Source organism: Rhamphochromis longiceps, linkage group LG1, assembly GCF_057381845.1.
Source record: "Rhamphochromis longiceps isolate RC_006_pf linkage group LG1, R_longiceps_female_GT1.1, whole genome shotgun sequence".
Lineage (NCBI taxonomy): Eukaryota > Metazoa > Chordata > Actinopteri > Cichliformes > Cichlidae > Rhamphochromis > Rhamphochromis longiceps.
The window spans coordinates 5,074,689-5,098,815 of record NC_140557.1 but is presented as its reverse complement, the minus strand read 5'-3'; the positions used below and the strand labels follow the sequence as shown (position 1 = coordinate 5,098,815).

The following is a 24,127-nucleotide window of genomic DNA, read 5'->3' as shown; positions in this document are numbered from 1 at the left end:
GCTACACTGGACAGCATCTGTCTCCTGCACTTCTTTGGCCGCTTAAGTCAAGTTCTACCACATTTGGTGGCAGCAGCAGTGGGTTTCCAGGCCAATTAATGAGTGGAGAAGATGTCTACCCAAGCAAAGAGAGGGCTTGTTCCAGAATGTGAAGCAGGTGATTTACAAGATGGCAGCGACCAACAAGGGGCAGTAAGTGGCTATATTGATGGACAAGAGAATGTGGCTGAATTGTCCAAACGTTTGCGAACTCTGATGCAACAGCAGGCTGAACTCGATGCTAAACTGGAGCAAGAGCACAAGCACCAGGAGGATAGATGCAGGCAAATCCGGCATCAGTTTGCCCAGGTTCAACAGCAGGTGCAGCAGGGCAACCAATAGCGTCAGTTGCTTGAAGTTCAAGCATCTACATCTGCGTCTTCAAGAGGACCTACTCCAGAACCATCTTCCAGCACACAAGAATCAAATAAGTTTGACTTGGAGCCAGTACATCAACCCAGTGAAGCACAGCTTTCAACACTGATGAGACATTCAGACTGGAAGGTGCCAAAAATTCAACCTGACAGTGAAGGTAAGGACATTGAACATTATTTGATCACATTTGAAAGAATTACTAATTGCCACGAGATCAGTGGGCTCTTCACCTAGCACCACTGCTAACTGGGAAAGCTTGTTCCGCCTATGTAGCTATGGATATTGATGACACTATGGACTATGCAAAAGTAAAGTGTGCTGTCTTGCAGAAGTATGAAATAAGTTTTGACACCTATCGAATGAGGTTTTGTTCTAGTACTTTTGGAGAAGAGGGAACCCCAAAGACGAACGATCAAATTGGATATTCCATTGTTATGGAACAGTTTCTAAAGGTTCTGAATCCTGATATGCAGATGTGGTTTAAGGAACATATCCTAAAGACTTCCAAGCACGCAGCAGAACTGGCTGAAGCTTTCTTAGCAGCTTGTCGACCATCAAAAGACTTCATTCAAGCTAGGTTTTTTTTTCCAACATGCCATCGAACGAGTTAGGTGGTGGAACTGACTTAAACGCTAAGCACACATGACAGAACTGGTATAACTCAGATCCTGCCAGATCTGAGACAAAAAATAAAACCAATAAAACATGTCATTTGTGTGGTCAAATAGGTCATCTTAAAGCTCAGTGTACAAAGATGTCTGTTAGTAAAAATTACATTTGTTCTGCTAGACAAACTGAAGTCAGTGAGAATCACAAAAATGAATTTGAATGTCAGCAACATGAGCCATCAATTGGGGTACTTGTTTTTTTTTTTTTGTTTGTTTGTTTGTTTGTTTTTTTGCCTGTCCCATTTGGTTCTTTTGCCATCAGAATTGTTGTCTAAGGCAAAGAAAGATGCCCAATGAATTTACTTTACCAAATGGACCACCCCAGCCTTGCCGTATTGGTCTATTTGATTCACCTTTGCTTTTATTGTTTATTTTAATTTCATTTGCTGAACACGGGACAGACTTGACTGGGGAAAAGAAAAGGGAGAAAGAAAGAGGGAAAGAAAAAGAGCGGGGAAGAGGGACGGTGATAAAGGGCAAAAACCAACAAAACAAACAGACAAAAAAATATATATATCAATGACCTGGATCACCTGTTGAGAAAGAAAAAAGAGAAAACAAGCAAAGAAAAAGAGAGCAATATAATAAACAGCGGAGCTCATGGGCAGTGACGTGCCCGTGAGCTCCGCTGGCAGCCAGCTGTGCCAGAGTGACCGAACCTCAGGCCGAGAGAGCCCCAGGCTCCAGGCCCCGACAAGCAGCCACCAGGAGTGAGCCGATGGGTACCTGGATGCCCATCCATCCACCCTTGTCTGAGGGCGTCTGCCACTGGCAGCGAAAGTGGTGGGGGGAGATAGGCCTCCACAGTGAATGTGTGCTGTATTCATGGTGATAAGGTATCGTACCCAATTGCTGAGGTTGCAATTGAAGTTGAAGGCCAGTGTTACACTCTTTCAGTGGGAGTGCTGCAAACTCTGCCTTATCAAGTGGTGTTGGGCCGTGATCTTCCAATATTTACAGAGCTAATAACCAAGCATTCATGTCAGGCTGAAGCAGTTGAAAGTTTGTTAGCGGTCACAAGGTCAAAAGCAAAGGAGCAACAGGTTAATGCTTTGGGTTTGGATGAATTGCCTTTTGCAAATGAGGATGCGCCATTGGACGAGTCTAGCACTCATTCTAAACCAAAAAAGAGCACGTGACAGAGAAGACATGAAAAGGTGAAGAGAACAAGAGTAGCTGAACACATTTTATATCCTTTGAAGTCCGAGGCTCTCCCTAGTGCTAGTGAGGTTGCTTGGCTACAGAAAGAGGATTTAACACTTGAACCATTGTTCTCTAAATGTGTTCCAGAGGCAACTAAAGTTGAGGGAAGGAAGGAAGTGTTTGTGGTTAAGGAAGATTTGGTTACCACAACCAGGGCTAACACAGAGAGAAAGACAACCCTTCACACTCACATTTTTACCTATGCCTAATTTAGACTCACCAATTAACCTAGGCCAATGCATATATTTGGACTGTGGATGAAAACCAGAGTAACTGGAAAGAACCCACCAAAGCATGGAAGAACAAGCAAATGCCACACAGAAAGGTCCCACAGTGAATTCAAAACCTGGGGTTTCTGCTGTGAAGCGACAATGCTAAGCATTGCACCACGCTGCCACCCTAATAAATAAAGAATATTTATGAAATTCATCTAAAACTTGTCCCTGTCTCTTCTCAGTTTACTTAAGATAAAGTTAAGAGAAATGCATTAAACCACTTACAGAATGTTTCATTACAAACTGAACTGCAATAATTGCCACAGGAAGCTCCTGATACACAGCTCCAGGAGAAGCTTCCATGAGATACAAAAGACAACAGCCACCAAAGCATGCAACATGTTATCCTGGGGAAATGGAGAGAATCAGTTTAGAACAACAACAACAACAACAACAACAAAACACCACTTATTCATTTATAGTTACATGTTTTTTATCAAGGTGAATAGGCCTTGTGATAAACTTCATCATCATCAGTCCAATGTGAAGAGCATCGGTTTATATAACTATTACCCCAATTTCAATTATAGCTGGGCCACTGTGTTAAATGTAAATGTAAACAAAATGCAGTGATTTGTATTATAAATATACATTTGATTATAAATATGAACCCATATTTTATTCACAATAGAACGCACACAAAACATCTAACAATTTTAAGCTCAACATTTTAAGAAAAAAAATAAGGTAATTTTGAGTTTGATGGCAGGAACCCTTCTCAAATAGTTGGGACAGGCTCGGGTGCAAGGTGCAAGATGCTAGAATGCCATAAAGTGGCAAGCATAGTATACAGGAACATTTGTGCCGAGCATGACCTGAAGGCCCCAGGGTCAAAATGGGACGAGCTTCCCTAGTGTGGTTGAAAATGACCAAGCTATGATCCACCGCACCGCAGCAATTTCCTAATGTTGTAAACCTGCTCAACATTTGGCAATAAAACCCTTTCTGATTCTGATTCTGATTCTATATATAAGATGTTATTGTTTATATTGAAAATTTGATGCAATTGCCTTCTAACATCAAACAGGCAAAGAATTGGCGTGTTAATTAAAAAAAGAAAACATTAGGAATAGTGAGGCAGGGTACTTTTGCATTTGTGTTTCAATAAGATTGCACAGTTTCCCCTTACTGCACATGTCAGTAAGAGAATTAGCAAAATATTTATCTGAATGTATCCTTATTTAAATGAAAAATGTTTTGGATGTGGAATACTCATCCAATGGAATGGAATATATGAAAATAACAATAGCAACAACTACAATAATCATAATGATAATGATTATTATATTCATAGAAAAATATGTTTAGAAAAAACATGCATGTAGAAACCCCCACAATCTTACTGCCATGTACCTTTGCAAAAATCATCAATAGGCAACTTTTAGTCCTGATATTCATATTTATTTTGTGTTCTTAAACTAGCATTAAACAGATTAAATACTTAATAAAGAAAGCATCTCTAACATAAAGAGAACAAAAATGAAGCATACCCTTGCATGATGCTAGATGCCCTTGTAGAATTCATTTCCCCTGAAAAGTTAATGGAACACGAATTATGTAACAATTGGAAAAAAAGAAAATGAGTAAACTGCTGTCTTTGACAATGTTTTCTGTAAATTTATAAAAAATGACGTGTAAATGACCTGAGACATTATAATGTCTGTTTTCAGCTACACAAAAACTTGCCTCCTATTAATGTCAGAAAGGTTTCCAAGAACACATAGTAAAGGTAAATTTCTTAGATTCCATATATACCGTATTTTATGTGACTTTGACCTTTGATTGTACTTCTGATTATTTAGATACTTTTTGCATTTAAGAAATGCTTTCTTTCAGTTCAATTCAATTTTATTTGTACAGCACCAATGGCCCTTTTATATTGTAAAGTAGACAATTATACATATGATGCTTGACATAGAAACAGTTTATTTTAAAAATTAAATTTCAATATGGCACGGACATAAAATCAAATGATTTAGTTGTTGTTTTTGGACAGATGTTGAATGTAGTTCAACTTAAGACCTGTGTTTGTTCTCATTTGAATATTTATTATTGCTCATTGATAAGCCAAAAGCATTTCTTATCTAATTTCTCGATGAATCGATGAAATAATTGATAGATTACCATAATAATTAATCTGCAGCCCTACTCAGAATACTAAACATCAAGAGGGCTCATCCCCTGCACCACCATCCAGTGATAACGTTAGCTGAACAAACTTGTCCAACACTAAACGCACTTTGAATATGGAGAATCAAACAATCACACAAATACAAATAGGATTGCAACCTCCTTGAATTAACAACAACAAATGAAAACGAATCAGTGGCAGCCTGGTGGCTCTTTTTAATGTTTTCACATTCTCCAGCAGATTATAACTGGTGGATGCCCAGAACTTGAGGCTCTTGAACACTCATGACCACTTTTGATCACACTGCAATTGCACAGACCGCCTGATAGCCACCATTCTGCAAAGAGTGACAGTCTGACCTGGACTGATTGCAGTCCCTCTCAGAGAGATTGCTGGAAGTTTGCAAGTAACTTCTTTGTAATTTAGAGAGAATCTCCAGACAGATTTCAATCTGTATTCCTGCAGCCAGGTGTATTTGTATGGCATTTGTATTGTGGTTGTAATCCTTTAGAACAGGAAGGATGTTGAATGGACATCTAATAATTAAATGTCACATTGATATAAGTTACGTTAAATGAGAATTTCGGCTGTAGACGTAATTTTCAGTGAATTATCACAGCAAGCTTGACTTCATTCAGTTGCCGATTGATAGCAGGATATCTGAAGTAAGTGCTAAAAGTTTACTTTTTAAGGAATATGTGTAGTGCCATTGTCTTTCAGTATTGTGTCTTGTGGTGGTTGTGCCTAACAAACTTCCATTACATTATGTTAGATCTAGAACCTAGACACAGAAGAGACAAGTCAGAGGAAAATAAGGATACTAAAACTAAAAATTAGTCTAAGGAGATCATATTTGGGATGCAACAATGAGTTTTATGTTAAAAAACCGAGGATGCACTGTCCACTTCCTCACTAAAAAAGGCATCAATAAGTAAACCGCAGTTACACATAAACTAGTACTGGACACATAAAAACACATACGACGAAATACTCTAATTCAATACACTAAAGGACAATACACAAAGCTAAAAGAGCTCTCTAATATAAGGACAACAACATGATAGCCTACCCTTTTTGGATCTCATTGTAGAAATGATTTCACCTGAAAACAATCCAGAACACACCTGATGTGACAGCAGGAAAAATGCAAATGAGTAAACCTGCTCCGCTTGGAAAGATTCCTGCCAAGTTCATAAAATGACATGTAAACTATCTGAAACAAGAGGCGGAACTATCAATTATATCTATCTCTACTACTCTCTTCTCTTTTCAGGTTGGACAAACCATTTATGGCTTGTCCCTTGTCATTCGCCAGCTGTGTTTGAGCTGTTAGAGTTTTTTAAACACCAGACAACCTTCCTTATGCAACCCCAAAGAGAATCTGTGTTGCAAAACAGAAAAAAAAATATAGAAAGAAATACCAGTTGAAAAACATGGACACCTAACAGCTCCCCTAAACAAACCCAAAGCATCTCTATCGCCTGCTGCTCTCTGGCTGCCAGTGACGTGCAATACTGATTTCTATTCCGATCTGATAGCAAGTAAAATTCAGGATGGCATCGATGATACAGTATACTATAATGTATACCTTTTGTAATGAATAAAAGACATCAGACTTCTTGTTCTTATTAATTAGAAAGAATTATTATACAAGAAATAAAAAAACATGAAAAGTAAGTACCTAAATTTTCAAATGAAAAATGAGTGTGACTGATTGAAAATCATAAAACAACTGAGAAACATTTTATCAATACAGGTTATATTGATCTATCTTATGTATGAAATATTATGAGTTGTAGCTTACAGCTACTGCATATATTTTAATGATACCCAACCTACGTAATGCTCTTTAAATGCTCTACGCTACATCTTTACCTGACTAAATCTAGTCCAACTGAATCCATGTGATGGCAGGGACACACATATGACCCCCAAGGTAAACTAATACAGCTATGTACTGTAGCATGTATTTATTTACTAATTACTAATTTCATAACCATATTTGTGAATGTAAATTTGAACAAATGGGATTCTGTAATATTTATCATACGAGGAAGTCCCTGTTGTTTAAATGTCAACAGAACGTCAACACTTTCCAAATTCAGCTACACGCGTGCTTCCAGCTCCACGTTTTCTCCCGCTGCACCTGGAAGCACACGTGAGCTGTGACGCATTTATACAGCTGTATTTTACATATCACCGTGACAGGTTTGTCAAGTAGCTTCTGTCAATCATTCCGATGAACCCGATAATATAACTACTTTTCACTGTTTTTCCGTTAATGTTAAAGTATAAATGTACCCTAAATTATTAAAGTGTGAATATTTTAAAATGAGAATCGATATTCCAGTATTTATCTGCACACCATTATCCCACAGACTGAAAGTTGATGTATCCTTTGACCTACAGACCCGAGCGAGGATATATTCATGTATATCCATGTGTTACGGGCCTCCTGAAACTACTCTTGTGTGAGTGTGGTGTTCTCTCTGCCGCCTCCTCTCTTGCGCCACCCATCTGTCTCTCTCTCACTCTTCTCTCTTCCCAGGACACAGCTGCTGTTCATTGGGCTTGTTTACCACCTGGGCCCAGTCAGCAATCACCTCTCTGAGGTCATAGAAGTTGGGGATGAACTGGATGAGGCAGGGTGGTATTCTCTGGTGTCTCCAGATTGTGTCAGAAGAGAGCCTATGGTGTGGAGTAGTGGGAGCAGTGGGGAGTAGTGGGGAGTGTAGCTGCTTCATGTGAGTAGTGTGAGCTTGTGGGCCTCAGCCGCAGTAAAGCTAGCTGCTGGTAGTGACATGATGGGCCTGTGGGCCCCTGGAAGTTCCTCCTCGTGATGTCGAGTTTTTTGTTTGGTTGTGTTCTTTGTTGTTGCGACCTTCTTTCTTTTTCTAGTGTAATTGGAAGAACGGCCTTGCCGGCTCTTCTAGTTAAGATTATCTATAATAAAAACTATTTTATTTACTAAACACCTCTGTTTTCCTATCCTTCTGTTTTGGACCCATTTGTTACCAGTCCCCACACACACACCCCTAGAACACATGTAAATGCATTTTATCCAGCTCCTTCCAATTTAACAAAATGAACAAGACTACCTGAATAGCAGCAACCTCAACATGGTCTTTATCTTTAGACACATCCTCCTCTTCTGTGATCAAAGCCTCCATGGCTGTCAGCTGTTTACATCTGCTGCTCATTTTGTAAAACTCTATATGGTTTGCTCCTTTCCTGGTGAGTTTCCACTAAGTGTAGGTGGAGTTTGCCCACACAAGGGGAAAAGGGTCCCATCAAAAGTCAAAACAACCCTATTTTTGCAAGAGGTCAATAGGGAGTGTGTGTTTGTTTGTTTGTGGTGAAATATGTCTCACATTAGCTTTTGACACATCTGAACCCTTAAACCTGCACTTTTATTTAACTTTTAAAGTGGATCAATTTGACCTGCAACATAACAGCAGTGCTAAGGTCAGATTAATTAACTAAATCACCTAACAGTGCAATTCTCCTGTGTCACAAACCATGCATTTGCTGTTTGTGGAGGTGAAATCTCTTCACACATGATTCCACTTACAATATATACCGGATACAGTTATTCGGGGGTGGCTGTGGTTCAGGAAGTAAAATAGGTCACCTACTAATCTGAAGATTGATGGTTTGATCCCTGTCTCCTCCAGTCTGCATACCAAATATCCTTGGGAAAGATACTAATACCAAGTTGTCTGAGTGTCTTCTCTGTGTTCCGTTCCTTTGTTTCTCTGGTCTGTCATGCTTTCATGTTGTTTCTCTCTGGTCTCAGAATCAAGCCCACGTGTCTGAGTCTCTCTCTGTGTGTTAGTTCCTGTTTTACTGCAAAAATTCGTGTTGCTCACAATAAATCAATTCATAAAGTTAAACATAAAGAGAAAAGGATGCTGTGTTTATTGTTATAACCACACAGGTAGTCTCACATAAATGTAAATGTTGTAATTTGATTATTTTAATAAACCATGTAACTTGGATGGATTCGATGCTGGCGTGACCACAGTGCACACATCTGCTGTTGCTCACAGTGGTCCAAGGGACCGCTCAGGGAGTTTGTGCATTCGCTCAGACACATGAAAAATTAGAGGGAACATTGCTCTTCATAATATTATAACACTCCTATTTTGTTTCTTTTGTGTGCACCAAGGGTAGCTGGTGACTGCAGTACCACCTTCTCCCACTAGTTGGAGACAATTCCCCTCTCACACACTTCCACACTGTCTCCTCTCCTTTTCTTTCTTTTTCTTTAGTTTTCATTGCTTTATTTCCTATTTTTCATTGTTTTTACACCATTGTTTTTAAAAATTTTCACCCACACATCAACCTATTAACTCACTTCTCAAACATCTCTTTTTCTTTCTCTCCAACTGCTTTTCTAACTTTCAACTGGTTCATGCTGAACCCTTTCCCACAAAACCCTTCTCTGCCATCTAACACAACATACTTTTACCCACATTTCTTGACATAGTCAGATATTGAGCTTTGTCCCTGGAACGCCCGCTGGATCAAGCTTCCCTTTACATTCAGAGTATCCTCTGCAATGGCTTTCGCCCACAACCCCGGCAACACACCAACCAGGACCCAAGCCCCCGAGGCCCGGGCCCCAGCCCAGAGACGGAGCACCCCCAGAACCTCACGCCCATCCCGGACCCACCCAGGGGCAGCCAGGCTACCAGGTCAGTAACCCACGTCCGTCAGCACAGACCCTCCCCTAGCCCTGCTGCACGCAGCCGTGAGGAAACAGTCACCTGAGAGCCAACAGAGCCCCTAACCGGACATGACCGCTACCCCGGGTTGAGCCCCCCATGGAAGATGCCTCCGGGGACCCCCCCGACGCCCTAAGCCTGTCCCTACCCCCACACCAATCACAACAGTGAAGGCGGGACCAAACTATGACCCCCCACCCCCTCTAGGTGATGGAGCTGATCAAAGGAGCCCAGAGCAATTGATCTGATGTGGTGGCAGAGGCTGTATCAAGACTAATGTAATCTAATAGATAATTTCTATATTGGTTAGAATTAAGATTATTTTTATTTTTCCAGTTCATGAGGACTGTTTTCTTGGCTATGCATAGGGCAGTGAAAACCATATGGGCGATATTCTTTTCTGAAGTGACATTATCTAAGCTGCCCAACAAACACACTAAGGGGGAAGTTGGAATGTTACATTTCAGACACTTCGATAAGTCTTCACATATCTCGCGCCAAAACTTCTGAACTGGTGGACAGAACCAAAGAGCGTGGATATAATTGTCCGGTGAATTGGTTTGGCAGTGTGAGCAGTTGCTGGTAGACGTAAAGCCCATCTTGAACATCCGATGACCTGTATAGTGCACTCTATGTAATATTTTGTATTGAATTAATTGAAGACTGGGATTTCTAATTAGATGAAAGGTTTTTAAGCAAATCTGAGACCAGAAGTTTTGGTCTAAGTTAACTGATAAATCCGCTTCCCATTTTGCAATAGGAAGTGATATTGATTCATCTGTTTTAGAAAGCATTCTGTATATTTTGGAAAGTAATTTGGGGGGTTTAAGAGTAAGAAATTGAACCACACTTGGTGGTGTTTGTAGTTCAACTTGACCCGGTTTAAATTTCTTTTTTACTATGGATTTAATTTGTTGATATTCTAAAAATCTTTTCTTGTTGATCCCATATTGTGTAACTAGTCCGTCAAATGAAATAAATTCTGTTCCTTCTAGTATATGTTCTAAATATTTGATTCCTTTACCACTCCAATCTGAAAAGTTTATCATATTATTGTTTTGTAATATGTCAGGGTTGTTCCAGATAGGTGTACGTTTGCATGGGATTAATGAAGACGCTTTTTAGAAATTTTAGAAACTCCCACCATGCTGTCAGAGAAGAGCTGATGTTGATGCTTTTAAAGCATTCATGTCGTTGGATGTTTGAGCTGATAAATGGTAGGTCTGAGATCTCTAGATTATTGCAAAGTGCTTGTTCTACATCTAGCCAAGGTTCATCTAAGAGGGTATGTTTTAGCCATCCTGAGATAAACAAAAGGCAGTTTTTACACCTTTGGTCTTCTCCCAAAGAAAAGTTCACACTTCCTTGCTACCTCTTACAGTGGTTGAAGAGACAAAAGACTGTTCCTGTTGAATTGTCTGCTTCCCCCCAACTTCCTGAGATAAAATAATCCGGCTGTTCAATGGCATCAATGTGTGAGACATTGAGACATGCTAAAACCCAGTGGCACCAAGGCAATATACAATAAATAATGTGAGTAATACATAAATAACACTCTCTGATGATGTGAGTGAATGGAGCTCACCCAGCAGTATCTCTCTTTCTTTCATCTATATGCTTCTAATCATTTGAATAATGTATTTAAATACTATTCAAATTTCTATATCATATTTACTTGATTACACTTTTGATTCCAGTGTTGTATTGGGCTTCACAATCTGCAGCAAAAATAATGAGATATAGGGTACTGTTTTCTTTTACACATGGGTGTAATTACAATCTGTATGTCTGAAACAGAGCCCTCTTGTAAATCGTGAATGTTATTGGGACAACCTGTATAAATAAAGGTTAAATATATAGAAGTGGTAATGTCAATAAAACATTAATTCATTAATTACAATTTACTCTGGTTAACAAAAATAGATTTCCTGACACCTCGGAGTGCCTAGAAGCAGCAGGTACGCCACCTGTTGAAACTGGAATGAAATGAAACAAAACTTCAGATTTTGTAGTTTACTGAGTGTTTTGAACCTTGAAGATCCTCATTGTTTCCCTTCAGTTCAGCTTATAGTGAGTGAGTTTATTTTACGTCTGGTACAGTTTACTTTGGTATTTTTGCCTTTTGTTTTTGTTGCCCTTTTCACCAGCTTTAAAGCCATTGTTCTGTGTTGCAGAGTCATGTGTTTTGGATCCACACCTCTGCCTGCCACACACTTACACCCTTGACAAACATGTTACATAAACAATTTTAATTTTCTTTTATTGTTGATATTAATGTCACAGCATTTAGTGAATTAACAATGCTCGTTCAGATGTACAAAGGACACTACAAAGGACTAAACCAGCACCAGGTGAGGTACTTTCCAAAACCAAATCACATCAGTAGGCAATGCAGAAGGTGTATTTTTCTTGACCTCAGTGGAAAACGTCATCATATCAAGGAAAGGTTTATAATAATAATTAGGAGAAGAAAATTGATACATCTGGCGACACTTATTCTAGACTCCTTGGAAAAGATATATATAAATCTTATAAAGTTTGTATCTGTCTTGTGTGAAACTTGTATGAAAAGCATACAAGAGTGAAAACAGATATAAGATCCCTTGAAAAATTATATAATGAAACTTGTATGTTTTGGATACTTACTAAAACAATATATGAAAGTAATGAGAAAGTGGCCACTTTCATGAGTAAATCATATAAGTTTTTACTATTTCTTTTCCATATGGGATATATTGGTTTACTCCAGAATGCTCTTGTTGTGGTAATTCGTGCAAGTCATATGAATGAGAACAACCAGTAAAAATCATCACTTCATTACTAAGGAACATATGGAATCAGTTAGTGTAAAATAAATTCCTGAATCTTCCAATTTGTGACAGCTGAGAAAAGAAACCCTACACTGATGTATATTTATACATGTAGCCTATTAACAGTATTACTAATGTAAATCACATTATATAGAACCTTGATTAATATCACTTATGTAAGCTTATATTCGTCCTGCAAGGCAAAAACTTTACAACTTTCTTACAACAGCATGATGTTCATTGTTGACCTGAGTGTTTTGATTCATTCTTTTGGCTTTAAATCAGCCACATAAGGCTTGTTTTTCGTTTCATTACGTCTGCTTCTGGAGTCTGCATTTGGATTTGCTACACTTCTTTTCATGACATATTATTAATAATGAAAGCACATGTTAGTAGGAACATCTTACAGTATTACCTATAAACTACACAAACATGGGAGCTTCTTGATGAGTTGGTAGTTGTTCAAACTACTTGCTTGTTGTAGCCATTTCACTGGTTGGCATAGCACGGGGATTTTTAGTCTTTCTCAGTGACATCGCAAACCACAGGAATATAAAGAAACCTGCATCACACAAAGGAGAGAAAGTAGTAAAGACTGTGCCTGGTTACAGTTCGTTCATACACTTTACAAACATTCATGGCAAAATTGAAAGCAAGTATTTCATCTTTCAGCAGGTTATGCAGACCTTGCAATGAGTTCAGGATGCAGAAGAGGTAGAGGCCAGGAGTGGTCAGATGGCCAAAAGAGAAGAAGACCAGGCCCCAGGTAATGCCGAGCAGAGTGATGACTCCCAGCAGGGTACAAATATCTTTCTTGGCACGGTCACGGTTGCGCTGTCCAAACTGATTTGCCAAGCATAAAATGAAACATCCCATTATAGAACATCTGACAAGCAGCATGAGAACTTGAAATCTGTTTTATAACTCGTTGTCACTATTCTTATCTCATCAGGGAAAGCATGTCTCTTATTCAGCTTATGTAAAATTGTGCTCTTGAAGCTAACATGACTTTTAAATGTGTTTGAACAGTAACCACTAAAACTGCCTCCTGTCTAGTGAATGAGATCACATCTCTTTCAGTTTGTGTATTATCTTTAGACTCTTTCATTCGCTCATACAGCATGCTAAATGGAAGTTGATAACATACAAGCAAGCACTTTGACACAAGGAAGAGGTATCTCGCACACAGCGGTAGTAAGTAAAAAACAGTAAAATTATACAAATACTATACGATTCCAGTGCTACCCATCAGCCTCCTGGTAGATACACCTATGGTATAAAGTTGTAAATCCTAAGTGATTTTTAGAAAGGCTGAGCTCTGACATTGAGGTCAGTGTCACCAGGGTTTGAACTTGTCCAAGATTTTTAGTAGCTACACCTACAGTGCCAATTTCAAAACCCAATGTCACCCCATTATTGAATTTTGGCATTCACAAACTTGGGTGTCCATGCCATCCACCTCTCTGGCTATGTGCCCAACAGGGTGATGTCAGTACCCCATCAGCCTTTTATGGCTAAGGAGTAAAAAACTAATTTAGGCACAAGATAGGCAGTGGCCATTACACTGGAAGGTATCCTTTGAGGCAAATATTCTCAGTGAGAAGCAGGGAAAAAACATATTCCAAACTGTTCCAAAAAAGTCAAACATGGGAAAATCAACACTAAACACTAGGAAAACAACATGTGTGATTAGCTGACACATTAAACACAGGTTACAGTAATCAGGCAATATTACTAAGGACAGAAAATCGATAGGAATACACAAGGATGAGCATTTACACTCAGGAATAGTTTATACCTAACCCATTACACAATTTAGAAATGTACTAGAAGATGGATAAATGTTTATCAGAAAAACTAAATGACTGGTAACCCACTTTCACTTTATTTACCTTTAAAATAAAGATGCTACTGAATGTTTAACACGTGTTCCTTGTGGCCTTTTCAAAGGGATTGCCGATGAGAAAAATGTGGAGATTCATAAACTTTTCAAGATGCATTATAAAGATTTAAAGATTAACCCATACCTCTTTGACACGGCGGAGAATCAAAATATGCCAGAGAGTTGTCACAAATAGGATCACGTTAAAGAGGAACACCAAGCCGAACAGCACAACTGTAGTCAACACCTTCACCGTGTCATTAGTTATATAACATCTACAAAGAAAGTGATTACAGTTCATATTTTAATCTCTCACCTGCCCAGGTGATTTAGAGTCACATAGTAAGAGTGCATGTAGGTGGAACTACTGAGATTCAGAGTCAAATTGTGAGATTACATGTTAGGTTAAATAGGATTGTATGCCTTTCCCTTTTTAAGCTTTTATTGTATTGTATTATCAGAAACTCCAATGCACATACAAAACAGTTTAATTATGTTGAGGTGTTACATGCAATCACATTTGTTCCTTACATTGCAGTGCTGTTGGAGTTATAGTTGTCCACAACAGCAGGACCATAAAAACCTCTGTCTATGATCACCACCACTGACACAATGATCGCAGGAACTCCTGAAACACAAGAACCGAGCAGTCACTTAAATGTTATGTGACTGATAATAACAGCTTCCTGCTTAAATGGCTCCACTCACCCCATCCCACCACACTGAGTTTGAGCAGGTATCTCTTGATATAGATGTTGAAGACTTTGACTAAGAGAAGGTAGAGGTGGAATCCTTCCACAGCCATCCAGCTAAAAGTGGTCAGCAGAGAATAGTGAAGGACAAGAGCCATGTATAAACAGACCCCAGTGGGGGGCACTGCTGCCACTGTGGAACTTAGCAGGAAGTGCAGGTTGAGGATGATGAGAGAAATTGCAAGATTGATGTGGACCTTCATAGAAACATCTAGTCTGAGTGTTCTGTTAGACAATGGAGACAGAGTAAGTGGCAAATTTAGTGGTCATGTCATTGAAGAAAGCCATATCAAGAAGAAGGATGGGATGGTTGACAGAATTACTAACATAATAAACCAGAAAGAATTTGTTGCGAAAAGAATGTATTTCCTTTTATTAAAGTAATGAATAAATATGTAAATTCACAAAAACAAACAACAAACAAGACAGAAAGAAATGAGCAGAGGTTTGGTGAGAAGAGCCTGATACTAAATATGTGAGACGGGAGATGACTGACGAATGTTGAAAGAATATCATCAAAAAAGTTACCTATTTGTGATGAACAGCAAAACTGCAACGGAAAGGGCAAAAAGAGAGACACTACAACCAATTTGGGAAATATACGTCAATATTATTGTGTCCTTTTCTGACACATGTGGAGAAACCTGTGGAGAAAATACATATTTACATAAAGTTATCAATGTTTTTGTTGATTTACCCCCTTTCTTACCTGCCCCCCTGGCTAAACTTTGCTAGATCCGCCCCTGCACAGTTACCAGCCGTCAGCTACGTAGAAAAGTATCCTGGTGTAGAAAGTAATATTAAATAAATTCTAACAACAGCTTATCAAGCGTAAACATGCTGCTGTTGTTCAGCCGCTGGTTTCCTCTTTCTCGTGCAAAGTGGGCCAAAAACAAACAAGAGAGACGGACTCGCGACAGAAAAGCCGATCAGCCGATCATTGATCAGTTTCATGATTGAAGCAGCAACAGGAGAGGGAGGGAGAGAGAGAGGCAGTCGCTCCATATATCGGTTGTTAAGCTTAAGGTGGGAATGCTTTACAAACATTCAGAGATGAACTTACACACTTGCTTTACTTCTCTCTGGGATAACTTTCTAGGAGATGAAATGCCGGTTTGGTAGCGAGGCTCAACCAGACCACCGACAGGTCTCGCACGCCACAGCTGCTCTATCACGTGACGCATACTGCTCCGACGTGCTATGGTTATGAGCAGAGTTACGCCATGTCGTACGTTTTGAGGAGTGCTTTCGTGATATTTAATGGATCGGATTACATTTTTTATTTCTCTCCGATGTCCGATCCAGAAATTTAGGTCAGTATCGGACCGATACGTAATATCAGATCGGTCCATCTCTAGTAGATAGTAGATGTTTTTTTTTTAAATGATTGTTTGTTTTGCTATAAATGAATGGCTCTTGTATTAATATTTGTTTTTGTATATCCTGAATTCCTCTTTATATAATGCACAAGTCCAGTCTTACCAGGAGTACACCAAAGTACGTGAGATGGTTACAGGAACAGGTGACATTACTCTGGTTACGTGTCCAAAGTGTTTCACAGCCATCCTCACTATAACCTGGTAAGCAAAACAAAGAGATCCATTATAGTTAAGATGCCACCAATGAATTACAGTTCAACTTTTAGGTCCCTATTGAAACCATGAACCTCAATCATTCCTATTCATAAAATAACATATTTGTGTCACATGTTACTATTCATCACAAATGTGATTACTGGTTACTCACTTCCTGTTGACAAATTTAAGAATTGACAGGAGAGATTCTGGTTTTCCTGTAACACAATTATACTGCATGTTATGTTATGCATAACATGCATATATATATGCTATATATTTAGTCACATACACAATGCATTCCATGTTATTTAATACTATAATATGTAAAGTATGAATGGAATAAATGATGAAATGAAGTTGCACTTACATTTATATTTTTGGTAACCTCCATGGTTATGTTGACACGTTCACTTAGTCCTGATATAGGTTTATTTTGTACCAACAGGCCAACTAGTTTTAGATTATATAGGTCACGTGCCACTTCAGACATTTTCTAAAATACAAGACACATTGATATTAATGAGAAGGTTTGTTTAAAACATGCATCATGTAAGATTTTTTCACTATTCTGAAGGGCTTTTACAGTATCCAAAGGAAAAAGACCCCCAGTGATGGTTATTTCTTACCGGTGTACTTAAATTCCTACAAGTTAATTTAAATTTATATTGATTTACATTTGGTGTATTGTTGTAAACAGTAACTGCAGAAGAGCATTCACTTTGCACATCTGGCATATTCCTCTAGCATATTGGCGTGAAGGACCAAAGAGTATAGTGACCAATTTTTGTTTTTCTAAAACAATAAAAAATATATGTATGTGTTTCTAGTGTCTTTTATTCAAAGCTTATGTGTATTTGTGGTTATTGGCAGAACTGCACAGACATAAAAAACTGAGGCCTGGTATTAATGTGAATAATGGAATTAATGGCAGCGACAAACTGATTTCAAGCCAAAGTGCTATTTAGAGGCAATATTTCTTTAATCTCTTTGGGATACAACAAACAAAACTAACCAACCATGGTAGTTAAATAATACAGTGTAAACAATAGACAGAATTAGTATAGATCAGTGGTCGGCAACCCACGGCTCCACAGCCTTTTTCGTCCTTATACTGTGGCTCCGCATGACTTTACAAAATAAATTATAATAATTTAATTAAAGTTAAATTTATTTGCATTAGTTCTTTTTTTAAAATTGTAGTTCTAAATTGGAAGATTAGTGTGATCTTGAAATATTAAAATAAAATTATTAACTTGTGTTTGAAACATGGAATGCCATCCTCGACACATAAACATGAAGAAATATGCATTCAGATTCATGACGATCTTCGGATACACATATGTATGTGAACTGCTATTTTCCACTATGAGCTATGTTAAAACCAAACACCGCTCATGCCTTACAGATGACAGCTTACAGTCCTGCGTTGATGAAAGTGACTTTGTTTGCTAGGTGAGCCCAATTAAAGGAAAAACTACAAAAGAAGGATATTCCACATTATTAAACAGATCACCATTTTCAAGCAATATGGGAAAGAAAAAGGATCTGTCTGCTGCTGATAAGCGTGAAATAGTTAAATGCCTTGGACATGTAATGAAAACCTTAAATAATTCATGGAAACTAAAGCGTGATCACCATAATGTTAGGAGATTTGTAGCTGAGTCAGAGCACACACAGGTTTGTGCAGATATAGGCACAACGAGGAAGGTTTCTACCAGACAAATACATCAGATTAAGACAGCACCTGCGGAAAGGCCATTACAAAGCAGCAAACAGATATTTGAAGCCACTCGTGTCTCTGGAACCCCACGTACGTCAAGGTGTAGGATCCTCCAGAAACTTGCAGTTGTGCATAAACCTTCTATTTGGCCACTCCTAACCAATGTTCACAAGTAGAAACAGCTGCAGTGGACCCAGAAGTATATAAAGACTAATCTTTAAATAGTCTTGTTCACTGATGCATGCAACCCTGGATGGTCCAGGTGGATGGTTGGTGGACGGCTACCATGTCCCAACAAGGCTGCAACGTCAGCAAGGAGGTGATGGAGTCATGTTTTGGGCCCAAGTCACGGGGAGAGAGCTGGTCGACACCTTTAATTAAGGTCCCTGAAGGTATGAAAATGACCTCTGCAAAGGATGTGGAGTTTCTGACTGACCACTTTCTTCTATGGTAGGAAATGAAGAACTGTGCTTTCCACTACAAAGTCATCTTTATCTTGCGTAAAAGGGTTAAGGGTTGCCAACCCCTGGTATAGATGCCCTTAAAATGGAATGGAATGATTCTTATATAGTGCTTTTATAATCTACAGGAGTATTCAAAGCCCTCTATACAACATGCCACATTCACCCCATTCACACAACATAGGTCTTCTATGCTTCTAAGTACTTACTAACACACATTCATCGAACCACCGACCTTCCAATCAGTAGTTGACCTGAGCTACAGCCACCCCATTTTAACACATCTTAAACAACAGCTATTCACATCCTTTTCTATACATTTATATAACCAAGTGTAATGTCTTACCCTGTTAGTTTCAGGAAATGTAAACATGGAAAACACAATCTTGTTGTTTGGTCCAGCATCCAGTTCTGCTGGTAGTTGAACACTCACTGTGCTGTTGGGGAGAGGAGCCACGCCCGCCTATATCATCAGAAACAGAGAGAAACACTGTATGTAAATATTTTGCATCACTTGAGTGATGCAAATACTTTTGGTAATGTAGTGAATTTCAGTCAAGACAGAAAAATGAAAAAAATGCCAGCGGGGGATGTAGTTTGACTTCATGTTTGCCACTAAGAATATTTTCTTTCTTTTTTTGTACCTCCGTGTCACTGGCATACATTTCAATGCGTTTACTGGCCTCTGGCTGGAACACGAGGACCACTAAATTGCAGAAAGGATTTGCGATCAATGTTTTTCCATTTAAGCCTGTTTTCTTAAGAACCTCTTCCATGTTTTTTAAGGACCTTAGAGAAAAACGGAAAAGATAATATGAATCATTTTGATTTATAACTATTCAGTGATTTCATGTCATAGAATGTGTTGTTCTTGAATATGATTTAAATCTCAACTCTACTAATTCTTTATACTTTACTCTCATATAAATGTTAGATCTAAGAGGTTTTTTTTAAACTCAAAAACAGAAAGGAACACAGACAAAAAATTAATCATAAAAATGTAAATGTTTACGTGATGGTGTCCTCAGGGCCCCTTGAAAAGTTGCATGTATTCATCAAACAGAATTCAGCTGTTAAGGAAAAAAAGGATACATATCATATACCCTCATATATATGAGAGTACTTTTTAGAGTTCCTTTTCTATGCTTAAGTGCTTTCTATATAACAGTCACACACTTCATATGCCAATCAATTCATCGGAAAGCAAATCAGGATTAGCATCTGGCCCAGCAACATGGAGGCAGGAATTAAACTACCAACCTTCCAACTAGCACATGATCTGCTCTACCTCCTGAGCTATAGCCACTCCAACAGAGTTCAAGGGCACTTGATTCAGGGTTTTTTTTCTTTGTTTTTGAAACAGACTTTTTAGTGTTGTAGCTAATGTACAGTCTGTGGTGTTTTCACTTCTGTTCTAGACTGTATATGCATCTGTAGCTTTATATTCAACAGCATACTGCTGTTTACCTTGCATTTACAAAGAGTTCAGAGAGTAACAGACAGAAACAGTCCATGTGAGCGGTAGACACTCATTTCATTACATCACATCCATACAACTGACTTTTGTCAGTTGTATGGATGTGCACTTTAAGGTTTATGAATCCCATAAACCTTAAAGTGCAGACTTATATCCTGAAAATTATCAATACTAGTCTGTTAACCAGTCAAGTTCCTAGTGGATTTAAACATGCAGTCATACACCCCTTACTTAAGAAACCTGGCCTTGGTAGTTCTGTTATGTCAAATTTTAGACCTATCTCCAAGCTTCCCTTTTTAAGCAAGATCTTGGAGAGGATTGTACATACCCAGCTGTTGGATTACTTGAATGACTCGCAACTGTCTGAAATCTTCCAATCTGGTTTTAAGCCCTTTCACAGTGCGGAGACAGCTCTTGTTAAAGTTATGACTGACATTCTTTTTGCTACTGATCGTGGTAAATATGCTGTGCTTGTGTTATTGGACATAACAGCTACATTTGACACAGTGGACCTCGACCTGCTGATTTCCCGCTTACACCACTGTGTGGGAATTTCTGATTTGGCATTGTCATGGATAAAATCACATCTTTCCAAAAGGAGTTTTTGTGTTAAGCTGGGGCTGCCCACTTCCTCTGTTGCCCCTCTGCTTTGGGGTGTGCCCCAGGGATCTATCTTTGAGCCATTATTTTTCTCGCAGTATTTACTCCCTCTTGGTGCGATTTTTCGTAAACACGGAGTGTCATTTCATTTGTATGCCGATGACTGTCAGCTTTATTTGCCTTTTAGTCATTTGGATACCTCCCCATGTCAATCACTGCTTGACTGTCTTAGCGATATTAAATTATGGATGACAAATAATTTTCTGAATTTTAATGATCGCAAAACGGAAGCAATTTTATATGGCCTGCATCGTTCTACTGATTCTCCAGATGTTGATTTTGGTGATTTGACCTCCCATCTGAAAAGTTCAATCACTAATCTTGGTGGTAAACTTGAGTCTGCGCTTACTTTTGAAGGTCATGTAAATGGGGTGGTAAAATCAGCTTTTTATCACCTCAGACGCCTATCAAAGGTTAAGCTTTTCCTTTCCAAACCCAATTTTGTCATGGTCTGGAGTCTGCGACTCCGTGTTTATGTTTAGTTTATTAGTATTCTGTGGTTTTGGTTGCCTTGGGTGTTTGTACTCTTCTGTTTCGTGGTTCATGTTCCTATGTTCTGTGTCCCCCAGTCTGTGTTAAGTTGGTGTGTTGTGTCATTGTGTGTATGTGTTTCCTGTTTTATTGTGAAGGTCTGCGTCTTATGTGAGTGTTTTCAGTTTGCCTCCCTAGTCTCGTCACGTAATCACTCCCAGCTGTGTTCCCCACCTGTGTGTAATCTCCCTGTGTTCTCTGAGTGTATTTAAGTTGTGTCTTCTGTCATGGTAGTTGCTGGTTCGTCTGTGTTGTTTCCCCTCGGTCTCCCTACGTCTCTCCGTATGTATTTCCCCGGACCTCCCTGCATCTTCATTTCTGGTTTGTGTTGTTAGTTTACCCAGTTTAGGTTTCCGGTTTCATGTTTTCCCACCATTGCTGTTTGTACCCACCCTTGTAAATAAATATTCACCTGCACCAGAGCTGCCGCCTTTTGGGTCCTTTCTACTACTCCACACGGCTTGCCCCGGCAAACCGTGACAAATTTGGAAACTCTTATTCATGCTTTTATCACCTCACGTCTAGACTATTGTAATTCCCTTTTAATAGGGGTTGGGTCGGACACCTTGTCACGCCTGCAGTTAGTGCAAAATGCGGCGGCACGATTTTTATCCGGTAGTAGGAAATTCGATCACATCACTCCAGTTCTGGCCTCCTTGCATTGGCCTCCCATTGAATTTAGGGTTCGTTTTAAAGTCCTTTTATTGGTTTTTAAATCTTTAAATGGTTTGGCTCCTGTCTACTTATCTGATTTGCTGAAGCACGTTCTTCCTCGCTTGCTCCATTCAGCTGAGTGGCTGTTGCTGTCGGGCCCTAAGTCATGGCTGAAATGCAGAGGAGACCGAGCGTTTTCAATCGCGGCTCCAATGCTCTGGAATAACCTTCCCCTCCATATTAGACAAGCGTCTATTTTTTAATGATTCTATGGTATTTTTAATTTGGTAGTTGTTTTGATCTGTGTTGTTCAGCACTTTGGTCTGCCTGGTGTGTTCTTAAAGTGCTATACAAATAAACGATTATGATGATGATGATGAAGAATGGTGATCTCAACAGTTAGTTAAAGGGTTAATGTCGTTATTGTGTGGTATTTGAATTGTTATCATATACTCTTTCTATTGCCTGTCAAATTTAAAAAAAAAAGACATTACTAGGAATCCGGCTGTACTTGGGTTATATTAGAATGTAGAAATCGACAATGTAGAATTATAAAAATGTATTAGAATGTGAGCACAAAAGGTCGGAGAAAAGCAAACAATCATCCAGCTTAAAGATTCAGCATACCTTAGCTGAATTCACATTAGCTCTATAATTATGCCCCACTTGGGGCAGGAGCTCGTCTCTGACCCGGAGTGGGCGGAAAAGGGTGCAGAGCCCACTCTGGGTTTGGGACGAGTTCCTGCCCCAAGTGGAAGAGTTTAAGTATCTCGGGGTCTTGTTCACGAGTGATTGGAGAAGAGAGCAGGAGATTGACAGACAGATTGGTGCTGCGGCTGCAGTGATGCAGTCTGCAATCAGGGAGCTGAGTGTAAAAGCGAAGCTCTCAATTTACCAGTCGATCTACAACCCTACACTCACCTATGGTCATGGTAGTGACCAAAAGAACGAGACTGCGAATACAAGCGGTGGAAATGGGCTTCCACTGAAGGGTGGCTGGCCTCTCCCTTAGGGCGAGAAGTCATCCGAGTACAGCCGCTGCTCCACCACATCGAAAGGAGCCAGTTGAGGTGCTGCGGGCATCTGACAAGGATGCCTCCTGCTGAGGTGGAGGCATGTCCCACCGAGAGGAGGCCTGGTGGGACATATAAGTAACTGTATCATCAGTTCCTATGTTTACAGTGTATAAGGCCTCTTGTTTTCAGTCTTTCAGACAATAGCTGAGCATCTCGCATATTTTGCTTGGAGGTGAAACTGTTAATTGCTTTGATTTTTGCATTTTGTGATTATCTGGTTTTTGTTTAGATTGTTAGTTATTTTCTTCCACTTCAGTTTTTTTCTCATTATTTCTTGATTTTGTATTGTTTCCTGTTTAGCTCCATTAGTATGCTGGTTAGAATTTACAGACCATGATTCATTGTGTTTTGATTATTTATGCTAGTCACAAGAAGTGTATGGTATGTTTTTGCCTGTACTTCCTTTTCATCTGTGAGGAGGTCTTTCATATTTTAAGATGTTTTAATGGTGAGTTTACATGTATTGCAGCAGTTTGACAGTTTCAGAGAATTTATAGGCTAGCATTTAGACCTGCTTTATGCCAAAAAAACAACAGTATTAAAGTAAGGGGATGTTCCTATACTGTTAGCAATAGGAATTTCAATAAATACATGGAAATACTTACTCATGGTAATGTTTTTATGTGGATCACAAAAAGAACTAGAGTTTCCACAGATAGACATTTCTGATGCACAGTTTACAGAGACCATGTCATGAGACACACAAGACACCAGCCACCAAAGTATCCCCCACTTAATCCTGTGAAATTGAGAAAATTAATCTATTTTTAAAAAAAGTCTCTGCTTAACAAAAAAAGGATGTTTGTCATGAAAGCAATTTACAAGCCAAAAGGAGGTCTAGGATGAAGACAAGACAAGAGATTGTGTTGTCTCTCATTTCAAGCAGACAGTGTTTATAGCTTTCATATAAGGTGACCCCATATACTTAAGTGGACGTTTATTATTGTAATTATGATAACAAATGACAACTATGGGTTTCCTTTTTTCAACCAAAAGCCAGTGGCTGCAGATGAGGTCTTATTACATAGCAGTGCATAAAACAATCTGACAAAACCACATGGTGTTATTAATCTATCTCATTCCATTTCATGCGGAACATTAGTGATAGA

General features: G+C 39.0%; 1 protein-coding gene across 1 annotated transcript; it reads right to left on the bottom strand.

Moving 5' to 3' along the window:
* Positions 1 to 12,100: 12,100 nt before the first annotated feature.
* LOC146678158 (adhesion G protein-coupled receptor G5-like) lies at positions 12,101 to 22,967 on the bottom strand. Its single transcript, XM_085413142.1, has 12 exons — positions 22,864 to 22,967; positions 19,265 to 19,409; positions 18,967 to 19,083; positions 16,807 to 16,932; positions 16,609 to 16,654; positions 16,345 to 16,439; positions 15,391 to 15,506; positions 14,819 to 15,087; positions 14,642 to 14,738; positions 14,256 to 14,385; positions 12,915 to 13,071; positions 12,101 to 12,790 (listed from the first exon to the last, which is right to left on the bottom strand). The coding sequence occupies exons 1-12, from the start codon at positions 22,965 to 22,967 to the stop codon at positions 12,696 to 12,698; spliced, it is 1,497 nt and encodes a 498-aa protein (XP_085269268.1). The 3' UTR covers positions 12,101 to 12,695.
* Positions 22,968 to 24,127: the final 1,160 nt, after the last annotated feature.

Coding starts and splice junctions, on each gene's coding strand:
- LOC146678158 (XM_085413142.1), bottom strand. CDS start 22,967: ATGACTTCTCGCCCTAAGGGAGAGGCCAGCCACCCTTCAGTGGAAGCC. Junction 15,088..15,390: donor TTGCTGTTCATCACAAATAG/GTAACTTTTTTG, acceptor ATTGTCTAACAG/AACACTCAGACTAGATGTTT. Junction 14,739..14,818: donor ACTCAGTGTGGTGGGATGGG/GTGAGTGGAGCC, acceptor CTTGTGTTTCAG/GAGTTCCTGCGATCATTGTG.